The 18,485-nt window shown below is 49.9% G+C and overlaps 4 protein-coding genes and 1 non-coding gene across 5 annotated transcripts; 3 read left to right on the top strand and 2 right to left on the bottom strand.

Annotated features, from left to right (window-relative positions):
* Nucleotides 1–92: 92 nt before the first annotated feature.
* Nucleotides 93–1,339, top strand: ASPACDRAFT_79653 (putative 2,3-diketo-5-methylthio-1-phosphopentane phosphatase). The gene is made up of 4 exons (XM_020205465.1): nt 93–157; nt 225–550; nt 612–1,040; nt 1,105–1,339. Exons 1-4 carry the CDS (start codon nt 121–123, stop codon nt 1,213–1,215), a joined length of 903 nt encoding a protein of 300 aa, XP_020055216.1. The 5' UTR covers nt 93–120; the 3' UTR covers nt 1,216–1,339.
* Nucleotides 1,340–2,523: 1,184 nt separating this feature from the next.
* ASPACDRAFT_t190 lies at nt 2,524–2,613 on the bottom strand. Its single transcript has one exon. It is a non-coding gene; the product is annotated as a tRNA-Asp (tRNA).
* A 1,287-nt stretch (nt 2,614–3,900) lies between these two features.
* Nucleotides 3,901–7,166, top strand: ASPACDRAFT_1881644 (uncharacterized protein; the record flags this gene model as incomplete). The annotated part of the gene is made up of 8 exons (XM_020198246.1): nt 3,901–3,925; nt 4,867–4,985; nt 5,042–5,236; nt 5,289–5,557; nt 5,616–5,776; nt 5,863–6,014; nt 6,078–6,566; nt 6,616–7,166. 8 exons carry the CDS (start codon nt 3,901–3,903, stop codon nt 7,009–7,011), a joined length of 1,806 nt encoding a protein of 601 aa, XP_020055215.1. The 3' UTR covers nt 7,012–7,166.
* Nucleotides 7,167–7,875: 709 nt separating this feature from the next.
* Nucleotides 7,876–9,459, top strand: ASPACDRAFT_79650 (uncharacterized protein). The gene is made up of 2 exons (XM_020205464.1): nt 7,876–8,252; nt 8,314–9,459. The coding sequence occupies exons 1-2, from the start codon at nt 8,032–8,034 to the stop codon at nt 9,287–9,289; spliced, it is 1,197 nt and encodes a 398-aa protein (XP_020055214.1). The 5' UTR covers nt 7,876–8,031; the 3' UTR covers nt 9,290–9,459.
* A 5,774-nt stretch (nt 9,460–15,233) lies between these two features.
* Nucleotides 15,234–16,819, bottom strand: ASPACDRAFT_30541 (cytochrome P450; the record flags this gene model as incomplete). Its single annotated transcript, XM_020199739.1, has 2 exons — nt 15,234–15,646; nt 15,706–16,819. 2 exons carry the CDS (start codon nt 16,817–16,819, stop codon nt 15,234–15,236), a joined length of 1,527 nt encoding a protein of 508 aa, XP_020055213.1.
* Nucleotides 16,820–18,485: the final 1,666 nt, after the last annotated feature.

Raw genomic sequence — 18,485 nt, 5'->3', positions numbered from 1 at the left:
CCACGGGTCGTCCTCCCTCAGCGTGGGAAAGATATTTCACTGAGCCCATCGCCGGGCTGAACTGCCTACAATCATACATCACCTTCCGTCAAGCCACTTGGAATCTCACTCAATCCCAGTATGTCGCCCACAACCAGAAAAATCGTCTGCTTTTCAGGTAAGAATCTAGGAACGCCCCTGCGGATCCTCTCCACCCTAGCGGCTAACAACTCCGCCTTTAATAGACTTCGATGGCACCATCTTCATGCAGGACACGGGTCATGTCCTGTTCGATAACCTAGGCTGCGGCGAAGAGCGCCGCCGGCTGCTCGACGAACAGATCAAGACGGGCGAGCGCTCATTTCGAGACGTCTCGGAGGAGATGTGGGGCTCACTCCGAGTCCCTTTCGAAGATGGTTTCCAGATCATGGAGAAGGAGCTAGAGATCGACCCCGGCTTCCAGGAATTCCACCAATTCTGCGTGGCCAACGACATTGATTTCAACGTTATCAGTGCGGGGCTCAAACCAATCCTCCGCAAAGTGCTGGACACTTTCCTTGGAGAGCATGAGGTATGGTATCCCCGACGGTGGTCTCTGGGTTTCTTCTATCATTAATGCATAGCTTGTCCAGGCTTCCCGTATCCAGATTGTCGCCAATGATGCGGATATCAGATCCGACGGGTCCGAATGGAAGCCCATATGGCGGCACGACACCGAGCTTGGCCATGACAAGGCGCTATCCGTCAAAGAGGGCCGCGCTCTCGCGGCGGAGAGTGCCTTGGATGGGGAAATCCCACTCATCATTTTCATCGGAGATGGTGTCTCTGACCTTCCGGCTGCGCGGGAAGCAGACGTGCTTTTTGCCCGGAGGGGTTTACGCCTGGAAGAATACTGCATCGAAAACAAGATCCCCTATATCGGTTTCGACTCGTTTGCGGATGTCAAGAGAGAGGTTGAAGCCATCATGAAGGAAGATCAGCAGAAAACTGGCGGCGTGGGCAAACCCGCCCGGTTCAACCCTCGCGCAAACATGTGGCGGCGCATCTCCAGCAAGCAAGCTGTAAGTTAGAATTATATGTTTGGCGGGCCATTTTCATGGCGCTTGTTGAGGCTAATCTACCCAGATCCCACAGTTTGTTGCGGCAACTCCCTCAAGGGAGGATAAGATGTTCCTCTGGCCCGAGAGCTTCTCGGAATATCACCCGACGAGCCAGATGAACAATGTTCCCGCATAGAGTTCTTCTTGTCTGTTGCTAAGTCACTTACCCACTTCGCAGGCGTTCGGTGTAGTGAGCTGGATACCGGATATAAAGTAGATTTAGATGATTAAACGTAATACAAATGAAAGGTTCTCGTTTCAAACACATCCGATGTATCTGTCCGTTCACTGTATCAGCCGGGTCTTTAGCCCAGGTTCTTTTTGTAGAGTGTAATTCTGAATGATGTTTCGCGGGGAGCACTGCCTCAGCCCTGTGTTGAGTCTACTCCAACTAAGCGTTGACGAACCCACCGAGCCAACCAGCTTGGTGAAATCAGTTCGACCCTCGGGGGTTTTCAGGTGAAGCTGTCATTGACTTGGTAGGGGATAGCCCATCCTTCGATCGCACTGAACGCCGACATTGGAAAAGTGTGACCAGCTCATCAGGACGGGACCCTGTTGATGGTATTTAAAAGCGAGGTAGCGGCTAAAGGAGGCTGATCAGCCATGTCTTTGAAGGGTCACTCTTCACCAAATTGTCTTCGTTCTCTGGGCAGACATATCGCGCTCGGTTCGATATCAATTCGTCACCTATCAGAGCCAGACCTGCCACCCGGTGGGAATTCACTCATAGCTCTCAGAGGCACAGTAGTGGAGGGCCTCACGGTCACGGCAGGCAGCCTACCATGACTCTGGGCCCATTCGGGAGGTTGAAGTACGCTCGGCATCCCGATCGGATCGGTCATCCTCCCATCAGTCAGGAGAGGGTCAGGAATCCCAAAGTGAATCTTCCAATGGTTCTTCGTATCCCGGTGGTGTTTCTGGGCGCAGGCCGATGCTTCGGGTGCGGTTGGAGGTGCGGTTGGAGGTTAGGCCCCTGGAGGTTAGACCAACCGGTGGGATTCAGAAGCTACTACTGTCGAAGGTGGGATGTCGGCTTATCATGATTGAACTGAAGGGGGGCCGGGGGTGATGCTAGTGAGATTTCAGTATATCCTCCAGCTCACGATCTTTAACATGCCAGCTGAAAAGAAAAATGAAGGAGGCGCGACGGATACTGAGGTCTGGAGAAGATACCGTAGAAGTGATCCTGTAAATACTTGTCTGGTGTATAGAAACAAACAAGAGTGATGGCGGCGATGATGAAAGGATGAAGGATGCCAAGAAGGAGATGATCCCATCCTGCAGTGACAGGCAACCTTAGGCACTCATGATGAGCCGGTCCAAGACATGCTAACGGGGGGCTATGCAATGTTCAAGCCAACTGATAGAAACAAGCTTACGGCGAAGCTGAAGGGTCGTGATCTTCCAAAAAAAGGAACGGATGAGAATCAAAAAAGAATCCCTCCCCGACTGGGAGTCGAACCCAGGTCTCCCGCGCTTGTTCCCATCTGGGATTGACAAGCGGAAATCATGACCGTTAGACCATCGAGGAATTGATATATTGTGAGCTCAAAAATGCGTAATATAATCTTAAAATCCACAGACCCCAGGTTCGTCCTACTCGGGCATACTGTACACAACCACCGTCAACAAGCTTACAATGCCATCCAGGAGGCTTGAGACGTTGAAACTTTTCAATATAGACGCCTTGAATGGCACTATAACTCAAGATCTGAGGTGTTCGTTGAGATTCTCAATCCCGTGTTGTCGCTTCGCCTTGGGTAAACGAAGGGTGCAATTGGCGCTGGGGAATATAAACTTCATCCCGTAGTGCAATTATGTCATCCCCTCCCCCGCTGTGGTGAGAGAACGCAGAGTAAAATCCACATTCACTGCCGGGGGCATCTGAACCTTCGACAGACGCACCGCATCCATGGTTCACCGACCAACGTAGCCCTAATTCTGATTTCCCAAGCTTAAACTGCATGGTGAGCGTCAACGAGCGTCAGGAAGGGGGCCAGGGAAGGGGGATACACAACCCATGATTGTAGAGGCCGACAAGTACATCAACAACCTACCGTCCTCAGGCCTGAAGGGAGAAATCCAGACTCGAAGCAACATCATTCGTGCACATAAACCACAGACCACCTCAGAAGTAGTGCTAGGGCATGATTCCGCCTGCTAGCAGGACCGCTCACACGCGTCGTCACTTCACACTACAGCCACAGTCGAACTCACAACACAGGACTCATGACACCTAGCTGTCATATTACAGCCCGTAGAGAGGGAAAACCTGGGATAATCCCAGACCACCCACAGACCCAATGCCAAAAAGCAACCAACTTTCTGAACATGTAGTTGCTTGCTTGCTCATAGTGTTCTGTCATTTTAGCTCGCATGGAGCAGTAGACATGATACCATTGAGATGAGAGCCGTCAATAGTCCTCATAAAGACCCAGAATTACTCCCCCGCAGAAGATACCTTAAAAGGCTCCTCCTCCCGTTTGCAGTACAGGGCCCATATCCACCCGCAGATTACATGCCGAGCCTGTAATGTTTGAAAAGTCCTCTGACCAGCACCCACTTTCACGCGAAGAAGGATCCGAGAGTGACTGAGCCAGGTATGGACTGCTCCCCTTGTACCGGCAAGCGAGGGGGGCGGTTCAGGCTGTACCTTGCAGGTTGTTCGCAGAAAACGGTCCTGTAATTACACAAAAATAGCTCAAAATGGTAATCTCCCCTGTCGATGTCGTGCCGGGTAGTGGTCAGGGGCCAACGGCACGCCCATATATCGCAAGTGACCCCATGCGGTAGATTGCATTCAACCTAAAGTGGCATCATGGTTAGGATCAAGAAAAGTTCGGGCACGAGTGTATGTCAAGCGATTTTCTGGGGCAGGCGACCCTTGTGTGCTGTCTTGATTATAGGTTATGGAAAGTTGAGTATGTTACCTGCCGTGTATCTCGAAGTCGAGGGTGCAAAACTGGATTACCCCGCATATTGAAGGATTGAGAAATGGTTCAGGGACAGAGATTGAAAGTATCGGGGGTTCCGCCGGGGTTTTACCTTGCTCGGTAATTGAGAACAGAAGCTGAGGGAAGGGGAAAAGAGGGGAAAACAGGCACGGTCAACGTCATGCTACCTTAGTTCCAGTTTCGGTATTCAAGGCCAAGAAGTATGTATCATTTACTGCCCCTCGAAACCGTGTTCGTGCTCGGAGTAGCTGTCTGGCCGAATTCTGGTCAGTCAGTCGGCTTCTACTGAATCCTTCTCTCTTTGCTGAGGGTATTCCCGTAGCCACAAAGCTTGTCGTCCTACTATACGACTGAGAATCCCGAACAGTTCACAGGAAGCAGGAAAGACAATGTTCCCAAGCCCAGAATAATGCATCCCAGTATGTGGTCCTTATGGGAGTGGAAGCATGCATGTGTACAATTCAAGAAAGGCATCGATCGACGTATCGCACGGTTGGCCAAGACGTTCACTCTAAGGCTACCTGTGAAATATGACTGCTAGTTGTCGGGCTTATGTCGGAAGAAACCCGATCTCAATCATCAGCTCGCTTCTTCATATTGTCAGCCTTCGACCTGCTGCTTGTCTTGCTTCCCAGACCCAGCATCTCCACATTGGTCTCCCCACCCCTCATTCTCTGCTTGCCCTCATCTTTCCTTCTCCTTTGAGAGTAGATTTCTTGGCCATATTACAGCCCGAGGACATATAAAGACATCACGCTAGTCCCGTCGAACAACGGCATCAGAACCATCTTTCGTAGGCTGCAAGGTGGTGGTAGTTTCGGGCCTTCGAGGCATCACCGCCCTTCCTCTATTTCTTTCCTTGGTTCAGCAAGCATGCAGTCTTTCTTTGGTCGTGAACAAAGCGGGAGGTAATGCTTCTAGCCCACTCCTGTACGGCTTCATGTTCGAGGTATGATCAAATCGCGCTGCGTGGCTATGGAACGACATCTGAAAAGCTAGTTTCAGGACATCAATCACTCCGGAGATGGAGGTATTCATGGCCAGATGTTGCAGAACCCTGGCCCCCAAGGGTCATCGCCGAGCACCAGTGCATGGACTGCTGTCGGCAAAGGCACGATTTCTGTCAACAGTGAGAACCCACTGAGTTCGGCAATCCCTCACTCGTTCAGGCTGGATGTCGCGTCGGATGCCACCGGGGCTGTCGGCTTTACCAACGACGGATACTGGGGCATTCCTGCCCGATGGAAACGAGTTCGAGAGCTCTTTCTGGGTAAAGGGTGACTACTCAGGCAAGTTCACAGTTTGCCTTGTTGGAAACAGCACCGGCACAGTATATGGCTCCAAGACTTTCACTAACAAGCCCAACTCGAAGACCTTCACGCAAGCATCTGTGAAGTTCCCAAGCAAAAAGGCTCCAGACGGTCATGTTGTGTACGAGCTCACCGTGGATGGCAAGGCTGCTGCGGGCTCCTCTTTGTATTTCGGTTATATAACTCTTTTTGGGAAAACATATAAGTCAAGGTTCGTAGAGTGCCCCTTTAGTACGTGATCGATTGACTCATTCTTCTCGTCATAATAGGGAGAATGGATTACGCCCCCAGATTGCCAATTATCTGGCGGATGTCAAGAGTTCCTTCCTGAGATTTCCCGGAGGAAACAATCTAGAAGGAAACAGTGTGGATAATAGATGGAAGTGGAATGAAACGATAGGTCCATTGGAAGACCGTCCAGGACGCGAAGGTTTGTGCATCGTCACTCAGATGTTGACGTGCGCCACAATCTAACATGTACCAGGTACTTGGGATTATGGAATACCGACGCCTTAGGGCTAGCAGAATACTTCTACTGGTGTGAAGACCTGGGCCTCACGCCAGTTCTAGGCGTGTGGGCTGGATTCGCTCTGGACTCAGGTGGTGGCACCCCTTTGACGGGCGACGCTTTGACTCCCTATGTAGACGATGTTCTTAATGAACTTGAGGCATGCGAGCCCCACAAATCCCAATGGTCGCGACCCCTGAATTTGGATATTGACTGGCCATAGTATATCCTAGGTGATAAGAGCACCGCTTATGGCGCCCTCCGTGCTTCCCACGGACAAGATGAACCATGGAGCCTCACAATGGTCGAGATCGGCAATGAAGACAATTTGGGTGGAGGATGTGCCTCATATCCAGAGCGCTTCACAGCATTCTATGACGCTATCCATGCCAAATACCCGGACCTGACGCTCATCTCCAGCACGGCCGACTCGGGCTGCTTGCCGGATGAAATGCCTGGGGGCACCTGGGTGGATCACCACAATTATAACACCCCTGACAACCTTGTAGCCCAGTTCAGTCAGTTCGACAACATCAACCGTACTGTGGGCTGCTTTATTGGCGAATACTCGCGTTGGGAAATCACATGGCCCAACATGAAAAGCTCAGCTGCAGAGGCCGTCTACATGATCGGCTTCGAGAGAAACAGTGATCTGGTCAAGATGGCAGCATATGCTCCAGTGTTACAGCTGGTAAATTCCACCCAGTGGACGGTGAGTGATCCTAGCAGTAGCAAGAGACCTTGGTGCTAATTTCGCCTAGCCGGATCTCATTCCGTTCACCCAGGACCCTGACATGGCCTGGGGAAGTACGAGTTATTATGTTCAGAAGCTGTTCTCCGAGAACCGCGGAAGCACCATCAAGGAGGTGACCTCTGATTCTGGCTTCGGTCCTGTGTACTGGGTGGCTTCGAACTCGGACGATACATACTATGTCAAGCTGGCCAACTATGGCGAGAAGTCCGAGAGCGTGAGCGTAACGGTACCGGGGGCGAAGGCTGGATCACTTAGTCTTGTCTCAGACAGTGATCCCGATGCCGCGAACACCGATCTAGAGCAAAATTTGGTGGTTCCCTCCGTAAATAAAGTGAAGTCCAGCAATGGCACCTTCACATTCACGATGCCCGCATGGGGTGTGGGCGTCCTTGCCGTCCATTGATATCTTGGTCCTTTCTTTTGAAGAAGCGGGCTTTCTAACCTCTTATTTCGTGACGCACTACAATTGAAGAGCCCGTCGAGATGCGATCTGGTTAGAATGTTAGGTTGGAATGAGTGAAACAAATATGACATTTTATGCACGAAGGTTCAATCAACGATCAAGTTCAAAGTTGAAAGCAAGCTTGGAAAGCATGACCAACAGCAATCAGGCCACTGGCCAGACTGAGGAGTAAAGAGGGGCAGTTGCCACTTCGCGCGGGTCCGACTCCAGTTGCCGTCCAGTCTGGGCTCGTGGCAACCCCACCCTCTCAATAGGCGGGCACGTACGTACCGTAGGTAGATACGTAGTAGTACGGCCCTTGCTAGCCAAACCAAGAATGAAAGTCCATATGAAGATTTGACATGACATGATATACCTGTTGTCGAAGTAAAATGTGAGCATAAAGGAGGACTAACTCGACTATCTGGTATGCCAAAGAACGTTTCATAGAGTACAATACCTATCGGCTAATAGATCGTTTTGCACCAAATTCCTATGATGGAATGGAAGTACTCAGAGTCTCCGGGTCAGACTAAGTACCCGCTAAGGAAACTGGGTACCACTAGACATCACACTAAGCTATAGTAGGCTAGTAAGGCTGTTATCGCTGGCTATTTTCCAACACCATTGGTGCGGGCTTGCCCCTCCGCATCGATTAGATAAGATTTTTCTTCCTGTAACTAGCAGTCAGTCCCTGTCTACTTTTCGTTTTTTTTTTTTTTTTTTTTTTTAACGAGGCCAGAGCCTAGAGCCCAGAATTCACGCTGCTATAAAACCCACCAGGCGCCGGCGCTACTCTGGTTTTCTTCTTTCCTTTTCTTCTTTGCGCCCTTTGATACAAGCAGTGAGCGACTTCGGAGCTTTGCGCTCACTTTTGCTGGCGAAAAGCTCTTGCTCTTTTTTTTACTAGTTACGAGTATTTTCGGGTTCCGTTTTCGTCACAATTTCATAATCCCGTTATCTTAGCCCTTCCATTTCGCCATGTCGACCTACTTTGAAAGTGAAAAGACCTCGGCAGTCACCGAGGTCCAGCCTCAGCCACCAACAGAGAAAAATGAGCAGCTTCACTCGGTGACTGAGTCGCCAGCGACGGGTTCTCAGGACCAACCCGGGGAACAGCAGCAGGAGTCGCAGGAGGGACGGTTTCGACAACTTTTCCGTTATATGCGCACTCGCGATTTTTGGCTGCTCATTCTGTTAGGGTGAGACCAATCTGATAAAAGTTAGACCAGACCCTGTCACTAACTCAAGTCACCTGTTCAGACAAGTTATCGCTCTCGCAAACATCAGCTCCTCCACATTTTCCACTCTTCTGTCCAATGAAGGAACCAGTATCCCCGCTTTCCAGACGCTGTGGAACTATGTGCTCTTGAACCTGGTGTACACGAGTATCACTATCTACAAGTACGGCTTCAAAAAGTGGTTTCGCATGCTTTACACCGACTGCTGGAAGTACTTCATTCTCTCTTTTCTCGACGTGGAGGGAAACTACTTCATGGTGCTGGCCTATCGCTACACCTCGCTTCTGAGTGCCGAGCTGTTCAGTTTCTGGACAATCATCGTGATCGTGATAATCTCCTTTATCTTCCTGCGAGTTCGCTACCACGTCACGCAGTACCTAGGGATTTTCCTCGCCTGCGGTGGTCTCGGTCTTCTCATCGCGTCGGATTATCTTCGTGGAGCTAACTATGCCGCCTCGAACAAAGTCAAAGGAGATCTATTCGCTCTGCTTGCGTCTACCATCTACGCCTTCAGCAATCTGTTCGAGGAGTTCATGGTTTCGAAGCGTCCCATGTACGAAGTCATTGGCCAAATGGGCTTCTGGGGTATGTGGATCAACGGTGTCCAGTGCGCTATCTTTGATCGAAGTTCTTTCCATGGTGCCACCTGGAATGGCAAGGTCGGAGGCTATATCGCCGGATATACCATTGTCCTTTTCATTTTCTACACCCTGGCACCCATCATGTTCCGGCTTTCTTCAGCCACATTTTTCAACATTTCCATGTTGACCATGAATTTCTGGGGCTTGATCATCGGTATCCAAGTCTTTCACTATTCCGTTCACTTTCTCTATCCGATCGCTTTCGTTCTCATTGTGGTCGGTCTCTTTGTCTACTTCATCAAGGAGAGTAAAATGGGTGAAGCAGCAAAGCCATGGCTCGGTGAGAACCAGGAGCTTGGTGTTGATGGCGTGGGTACCGCTCGTCGTGCGCAGAACACTGGACATGCTCTCGTCTAGGCCGATCCTAGCGGGGGGGAGGGGGGGTATGTGGTGAGACGTTGAATGTTGATGGAAGTAATGTGCTGTGATAAAAGTTCCTCTTGTTTTCGCTTTTCTTTTTTCGCATTACCCTATATATGTACTAGAACCAGTTAATATGCATAATTAATGCTAGTGGAATAATGACGACATGAGTCAATTGTATGAATATGGTTCTCTCTTCCTTTCATAGGCACTTTTACTTCGGTGTATCCGCTATTATTTTGATTGGTATTGAGAATTCCTGTTACCCGAACATTACAAGCTCTGATCTGGCGCAGCTACTTGCTCAGAGAGGCAGATATGTCCAATTGAGCCTCTTGGGAAAGTCTTCTTTTCAAGCTCGACAACGAGTTCAGAGGGATGGATTCAGTATAGCCCTTTTGCAGACCAGCTTTCACCGGCATTACTAATATTGCGTCAACTAATCATGTACAGACTCCACCACCATCACCCTTGTAAAAACTGACGCCGACTCGTGATCACATGCTTGATGCATGGAATCCACGGATAGGACAGCCGAGAAACGAAGGATAAACATCGACCGGGTTTAGCTCGACTACCGCCACTGCGGGTTTGCTACCACATGTTAGACTAACCACTGTGACTGACATGCAAGCTAGTCCGAAAATCGAGGAAGTACTATGTAAGCTACCTCGAGCTGAGCGCCGTTCTTTCTGAGCATCGCAAGAACAAAAAACCCGATAAATCCTGACAGGATACGGATAGTAGGCTCGAAATGCTTGGCCGAGGACGCAGGACCGATGTCACCTCCAGCTGCTCCTGCTTACTCAATAGCTTAGAAAGAATGCAGGGATCTGTTTTTCCCCCCTCCTCGCGATAACCTTCAACTATACCTGCCGCTGCCGCGAATTGCCTCAAGCCATGTCTGCCTGTGCCTCGTGCAGAAGACTACTCAGGACGAACTGCAATAATCAGAACAAAGACAAGGAACTGCCCCAGCACTTAAGTGGAGACAAGTCGATCCACCTTGAACCTGTCAAACAAAGAATACATAAGTCGGATCCAGCGGCTTGTCATTATCGTTTTGTTCGGACATACCTATTGTTGTATCACTTACCTTGGCTTTGTTGCTTCGAGATGCTCGCGAGCAAATCGGAATGTAGGTTCCGGGGGACGGTGGCGCACTGGGACATCGTTTAAAAAAGCAGCGTGTTTCAGTCTTGGTCCCATTGGGGCCACGGTAGCCTTAGCTGACAAGTCTACTGAGTCCGCAGTTATAGGGCTATTGGAAGATATGAAGAGGGAAAGGCAGGGAGAGACTGAGATAATGAAAGAAAAAAAATTTAGCAAAGCAGGGATGCTCGTACTGCACATCAAATGTCTTGTGAACGTTACTGGCAGAAAAAAAACCTCTTACCCATTATGTCAGGTAGCCCCGAGCTCTGCTTTACTACAAATAGGTACTTTTGTTGGCGGAGAAGTCAGATTCGACCAACTCCGGGAACTGCCACTTCCGTTCCCCAGTGGCTGAAGGTGGGAACAACATGACGATGATAATAATTACCATGTAAATGGGTGGAATAGAAAGCGGAAGACTGGTATGCATATTCACACAGAACACATCAGTCAATCCCACATATCGAAGATGAAAGGTTATACTCGACTACCTCTGAATCTCCTGGAAATCAGCAAATCCCTTGACTGGTTGTACCTGATCCGACCCGGGCCTACGATCGTCTGATCCGAAATGGAAGACAAGGTCAACAACTGGAACTTGGAACGGTGGGGCCTATTGGCGAAACAACGATTCTTTGTTAACCAGCCCCAGTGCCCCACCCAACCTTGATGATGGGTACTGTACGGAGTACCCTGTCAACCAAGAATCGGTGTCATATCATATTTCACCCTCTACCCCCCGTCCGACCTACCTTACATGATGATTTTCACGATGGCACTCGGTTACTATGCATAGCTTCTGGTGGCGGTGCGAATTGTACAAGTACAGTACTCTGCTTAGTAGATCGGACGACCAGCACCCCCGACGTCATCGTACAGACTGTTTTCCAGTCAGCTGAGGTCTCGGTGCCTTGTCCGGTTCGAATCCAAATTGCCTTCGATGTGGGTGATGTCAGATAAAGTACCTGACCATGTTTTTCTCCTCCTTCCCCACCTATCTACAGAGCGACCGTTGAATTGATGGACATATATGGTTTTGAAGATAGGTCTAAGTTCAAAGTTCAAAGAAAAGATTCTGCACCTCAAATGTGATACATCATAAATCAACCAGAGATTCTAAGATCTGACCCCCAAAACAAAAAGAAGGGAATTGGTATATCCGGAGTAACAAACGCTAAATCTAACAGAAGAGGCTCAATAAAACACGTATAGTCAGAAAGTTTCCAAGAAGAAAAGAAAGAAAGCACGTCGAGGGCGAATTGACCGAGAAGCTAGCAGACCGCTAGCAGACACCGCTAGCAAACCGCTGGCGAGCCACATAGTCAAGGTGGTGCTATTTGGAGGGAGCAGAGTGTGCTCGACTCGTCGCGCGTGCGTTTCTTTCTTCCTCTGACGAAAGACGTCAAGTCATTATCGGCGACGAATTACACGTTGGAGCTGCGTCTGCATACCTTGAGCCTGCTTGATCTGGCGGATGGTGTCATTGTGAATCTTGGCCCATTGCGCCTGGTAGTCGGCTAGAGTGGGCGTGGGCGATTTGTCCAGCTTATTACTGCCGGATCCCGACTTGGTTGCAGCGATGTTGCGGTCCATTGTGAAGCCTTGTATGTGATATAGATGTCGTCGAAGACAGAGAGAACCGAGAGTGGACGTAGGCCTGAGATAAGCTTTGGGGAAGGAGAGACTCGGCAGAAAGTGTTGCAGTTGAGGCAATTGATTAAAAGGATGCGCGAGCGCTGGGGACTATATTTCCGGGACGGTCTTGAGGATCTAGGATACTTATATCCCTTTTCTGCTCCCGAAACCTCGTCCTTGCTTAACTTGTTTAACCATCAGTTTCACCCACTCTTCTGCGGGCCAGTCGACCAGGTTGGGAATTAAAACCGTGCCATGTGGCCGCCTAGCGATGAGGCACCCGCCCTATGGATCCGGCTTTGTTCGTTTGCTTCCCTCGCATTCCCTGTCAGAGTGGGTGTCAAAAAAGTTCCCTGAAGGGGGGGGGGCTGAAGCTGGCTAGTGGTAGGTGGCCTAGCAGATGAGAACCTGATTCAATGATCGGCTGCAGCTCCCATGAAGACTTTAAGAGGGATTTAATGAAGCAATTATTTTTTCTCTTCTTTCATGCAACTGTAGTTCATTCTTGACCGCCGATAGGGAGGAAGAAGCAAGATGAGGATATTGAATCTCAGAAATTGTGGACACGAATTAGTACTAGGAGTCATCGCTTCCTTCGACTCTTGTTCCCTTTTTCCTTCTCGTTTCTTTTGGCTTTATTTCTTCTTTCATGTATTATTCATTTTTTTTCTACTTCTCTTTCTCTTTTCATTCTATCAGGATCTACCCTCGGTCGGCCCTTGCCATCTAGACCAGGCGAGGCCCCGATTGGCCGGGGAAAAACCCAGCCGCGGCCGTGGCATCGATCCCATTGGTTTTTCATTCAGATCAGGGAACAAGGAGTCGAGGGCGGAACGGAACACGTAGTGATGTTGGACTGTTCGCAGGGTTTTGTGTGACGCTCTGTCGGGATCAACGGTTCTGGGCTGATTGGCCTCTTACTCTCCGATCCGCTCATGCGGATGGCGTTCCGCGTCTCGATAGTCTCCTGGATCCCCGGTATTTGGGCACCGATGAGCCGGTTAGGCTATGTGGGCACCGCGAAGTCAAAACAGGAAACTTTGGGCGCGATTGGCGGGACTAAGCTAAGAATCATTCATCGTCCAGGATTCCAGAAGCTTGGATGATGTTCCAGTTAACAAGAAATGACACCCAAACCAAAACAACAAACCTCTTCTTGCATGGAGGGTGTTACTTCCTTGATTGGGACATGCAGCCACGGTAACTGTCGCTTCACTTGACTGCTGGTGCCCATTCTCATCGGTCAAATCTGAGGCACTTTTCTTGTTCTGGGGAAGTTCGATTCCAACAAGTACAATTGATAGAGTACATACAGTACACCACACCAGACAGACACCAAGCAAGAGGGCTGTCTCCTCACCTAAAAAAAAAACAACCCCCCGCCAAATTGACTCCGATTTCCGAAAGGATTGATCACAACCAAGTCCTGCTCATACTTCTTCGGCTCTCCCCTTTCATGCCGGAACCCACTGCGAACAGGTTAATGAACTCCACCGACCCATATCGGGATGCAGGTTGAAGCAATATATCGTCCCCTAAGATGGTACCGTACTTTTCTCGATCGTACTATCTACACGACGGCCACCACGGATCTGGACCCGATCGGCTGGTCCACTATAGTCTGACCCATTCCGGGCCAAGTGAAATGGCTCCAGACGATCAGTGTTAGTCCAATCGGGGAACTTGCAGAGCCCCAGGGAGATCCACCGGCAATGGAAGCCCGAAGAAGCCTTCGGTTGATTCTTGTCTATTTTCACCGCCACTTCTGATAGATCCAGTTCCAGCCTCAAAGAACAATGAACAGGCCAGTCTTGGCTGGGACAGACCGGCAGAGGATATTAGAGACCGCCAGAACACGGCTTACCACTCGGGCGAGACGTCGTGAAACAAACGTGTTGTTGTCGGGCCCACAAAATCTACATCGACGCAAAAATGCAAAAAAAGGTCACCATATCCACCGACTAGGCATATCCTTCGATGCAGCCAAATATGAAGCCTGATAGAAAGGACACATCGTACTGAGCAGGGATTACTGATTGGCGGGCCATGCGCCATGCCCGATCATGTTGGTTTGCCTACCGACTTTCCTAGTTGCGCCGTTGGTCCAGGATGCTTGAGTCCCAGACATATTGCCAAGTATATTATGCTGCTGTGTCACAGCATCATCATCATACAAATGCAAACCTCATTAAAAGACTTGTGCGCTGATCACTGTCTTAGTCGTCTGCCTTTGCTAATTTTAGGTTCTGTCAAAATCGACGGACTCCATGTCTCGGCCTTATCCCTCTGCTTCATATTCTTGCTCATGTGACTACGGCCGAGTATTTTGTTTTCTTTCTTTGTTCGCGGGACTGACCCTGTACGACACCAGTTCGCCCCGGTTGAATTTTGCCTGTCTAGACCCTGGTCCTTGTTAAACCTGCAGCCGTCCCGGGCTGGGCCGCAGTTATGAGCCAAGTTTTCGACTCTCGGGCGAGGCTTCTTGATGAGCGACAAACTCAGAACAATAAGCATCTCCTTGCAATCATACCACCTCCGTCAGACATAGAACGAGTTTGAGCAGGCTATTTCGGACTTGATTCATAACGAGACATCTATTCGCTCGTTCTAGAGGCTTCAAGGTGGAGGGGTATGCTGAGGCAAAGACTATCTCTGAATGAGACGCGCGTCAGCCATGATGAGCATGGCTGCATGACTGTATGGAATCCCAGTATTTGGTCAGCTGGTGGCGTCGCTCTTGACTGGGATCCGACAATTGAACAAAGCATGCCACTTGGCAGACCATTCTTGTACTTTCCCGCACACAGAAGGGATACTTGATCCCGGATTGAGCTGACTTGTCGCTCTGCAATTTTAGCCTATGTTTATACTGATTCTACAGAGGACTGACAGAATACCTATTTTTGTTTGCCTGGCTGGGACTGATCTCTTTGCAAGCCAGGGTACCTGGTCGCCGCTTGTTGCCGCTTGTTGCCGCCAAGTGCTGCTTATAATGCCGCAGAGGATGTGTACTTAGAAGTGGAGATTAATGTCGATTCAAAGCTTGCATAATACGAAACGTGATGCGAGTCGCCCTGTTCTAGATTTACGCCCATGCTTTCCCAAAGATACATGATGACTCCTCGATAAGCGCCGTCGAAAACGTGCACTATCTCAGTCCTACCTTCGTCCCATTTTTGGAACAGCATGTCAATGTCAAATTTTCCTCCCAAGGGCCTGGATCGCGGCTCTCCAATATCGAGAACTTTTGTGCCAAACGCGCCGTCACATAACCTGCCTCTGTCAGTGCATACTGCTGACCGACGCAAATCCGTGGTCCTCCGTTGAATGGGAGATATTCCCAGCTTGGACGTAGGTCAGCCCACCGCTCGGGTCGAAACTCGTGCACATCCGAACCGAAGAAGTCTTTGCGCCGATGCATCGCGAAGACAGAATACGAGACAACGCTGCCCTTCGGCACGAAGATGCGGGACTTGCCATCCGGGCCACCACCAGTAGGAAGGATGGTGTCGGTTTGGGCAAAACGAGCGTTAGCAGGAACCACGGGGTGAAGACGAAGCGCTAAAGGAGTCAGTCAGTGCAAGGGACCCTAAAAAGCGAGCGAGTGAACTTCGACATACATTCGTTCAGGCAGTACTTTAGGTACGTCAGGTTGCGCAGCTGCTCATATGTAGGCGTACGCCCTTCCAGTGTTGCGACTTCCTCGCGCAATTTGTGCCAGACTTCGGGGTGTTTTGCAAGCATGAAGAACAAGTTGCTCAGCAAGGATGCGGTGGTATCTCGTCCAGCCAGGAGGACGTTGATCAGCTCGCTACGAATACGTGTCCGATCACCAGTCTGCTGCGCCAGGCTATCAAGGAACAAGTATCTGTGCTTTTCCTGTGTGTCTTTCTCTTGACTGTACCGCTCACGCGTCCGCAGAGCCTTGTCGACAAACTGCTCGACTAGATCATGGCATATGCGATCGCATTGATCGGCTTTGGGGTCGCGATAAAGGTATCTTAGCTTGCCCAAGCGTGCTCTTGTGGCAATAGCATACTGAGAATAATTGAATGCCTCCGCGAAATCCTTCTCTTCCTCTATGCTCTGAGGGAGACCCGCCCTTCGCTTCTTCAAACTGTTCACGCTGTGCCCAAACAGGAAATCGGTGGCAGAGTCGATGGTGAACCCGAAGAACAGATCTTGAAGATCGACGGTGATTCCATCGGGTGGTATGAGGGCCAGCAAATCATTCATAAGCTCCTCGAAAATGTCAAGATGGGCGACCTGCTCCTTGGCGAAATTGGGGCGGACCATAGCCCGCGATTGGGCCCAGTGCTCGCCATCTGTTGTGAAGATACCATGTCCGAGGAGCGGTCCGAAGGAGTGGATACGATCCCCCAGACCATAGTCCTTGAATCGCAGAGAGAGAATGGTTTTCACATTCTCGGGATCGCGCGTTGCGATCACAGTTGTGCCCAGCCGACGAGCTTGGAATGTGTTGCCGTACCTCTCAAAGCGGTCGACACTTCTCTCGAGAAAGTTGTGTTCTTTGGCCTCCTTCATTCGCTGATAAATGCCATCGAGGCCGAAAACCGGGTCCCATTCACGGAGGGTCGAGGGTGGTTGGCATTGGTTTGCTCTGGCCATGCGATATTGCTTCCATCGACGATTCAGATAAGTGAGGATTGAGCCGAGGACAACAACAGCGGCAGCGATTACCGCAACGGGATGGTGGGGTGTGTAGAGATTCATGGTTACAATTCGTGCCAGTCCTCGCATTACTGGCGTTGATGATAAGTGATGGACCGGCTAGCAAAAAGGAAGGGGAGGGGGGAAGTTGCCGATGAAGTGGCTTTTATCCAAGAAAGGCAAACGGCTTGTGATGTTATGCCCGCCTATGTTTTAGCCGGGGTTCGGACAGGCGTAAATCAAAGACCGAGAATGTAAGTGTGCTGATGATTTGGTTTGACCTGTGAAGTTTGAGTGGGAGCGGAGATTCTTGCGAGTGGAGCCGGAACTGTAGGCAGAGCATTACCTTTTCTTAATTTGACATATGTATCGTCTCTTCTTGGGGCACGAGGGAGGACATCGACAAAGCCACCTTTCAATGACGACTGCGTCAATCTATAGCTGACTACCTGTTACCTGATAAGAGACTCCGAGATATCGTACCATGTTTGCCCGCACGGTGAAGAGAGATTACGATTACGGGGCTTGGGATGAAGTCATTTGGTACAGTAGTTCATACAAAATCAAAGAACTCTCTTTCTGCCAGCCCAGCCGCAAGCGGTTTGGCTTGCTGTTTCCCCGCAAATTTCCATGGAATAAACCAAGGTTCTTGACATGAGCCGAGGTAGATACAGCCTCAGCCTCTGCTTCCTTTGGGTTGTCTTCTCTCTCTCCAGCTGACATGATGGTCGTCATGGAGAGAGGGGGGTAAAAGCAAAAGAACAAAAAAAAGGGAAGAAAAAAAAGTAAAAAAAAAAAAAAAAAGCACAATAATTCAGATCAGTACGGAGTAGGTAGTAAGTATCCTTGCTGCCTACAATCCGAAATGCACCCAGTGTAGTTAATACTGACTGACTGACTAACTGGCTCGCTGGTACGACACTACTCACTCGAAGCCTTAACTCCGTGTATCCCTTGAGCCTAAACTCCGACACGGTCCTTCGGCATTCGGATTGCCCGAATGCCTTTCCAGCCAGTCGGTTTACAGACGAGGGGAGGGAACGCCGGACCTTTTATCAACTTTGGGGATTAAAAATAACGAAAAACAAAGAAAAAGAAGAAGAAGACAACTGGTACCTACGAAGTAGAAACGCAGAGGTGTAGTTAGTGGGGTGACCTCAAAGTACAGTACAGTACAGAACAGTACAGTTACTTGCTTGAGTCAAAGCTCTCACAAGTGGGCAGACGAGGTCGGAATAAGCACAAGCCCCCTTTGGCTGCTGCTGCACGGCTTTGCTCCTGATCCGGGTAAATCCTTCGCATCTCACCCGCAGCTTTAGCTAGCTCCTTCAGGACTCGCTACAGCGTTTTATCGGTCAATTGGAGACGGATAGTGGGGGGGGGACCCCGTACGTGGAGATGGATGTTTAGCTATGGATTTCACTTTGCTTTGACAATGAGTTTAGGTAGTTACATCTGGACCCACGCGAGGAACAACTGCTGTTGCCCGTGCGTTCTTTGATGTTGGTAGGCGCGGATACCGCAGCTGTTGTGTGTGTGAGAGGCGCGGTTGATGTAGAGTAACTACAGCCCAGTAGGGCATGCCGCACACTCGCGGGATCTTTGCCACTTCCCAGGTGGTGGCTAACAAACAGGAAAGGGCTTGGTGATGATCTTGAGGCTACAAGCGTAGCGTTCGCAACATATAGTATTATACGGACGTACTCCGCTTGCTGTGAAGCTTGGAAAG

This window comes from Aspergillus aculeatus, assembly GCF_001890905.1.
Source record: "Aspergillus aculeatus ATCC 16872 unplaced genomic scaffold ASPACscaffold_10, whole genome shotgun sequence".
NCBI classification, from domain to species: Eukaryota; Fungi; Ascomycota; class Eurotiomycetes; order Eurotiales; family Aspergillaceae; genus Aspergillus; species Aspergillus aculeatus.
Note: the sequence above shows the minus strand (reverse complement) of the source record. Positions and strands in the feature narration are given on the sequence as shown.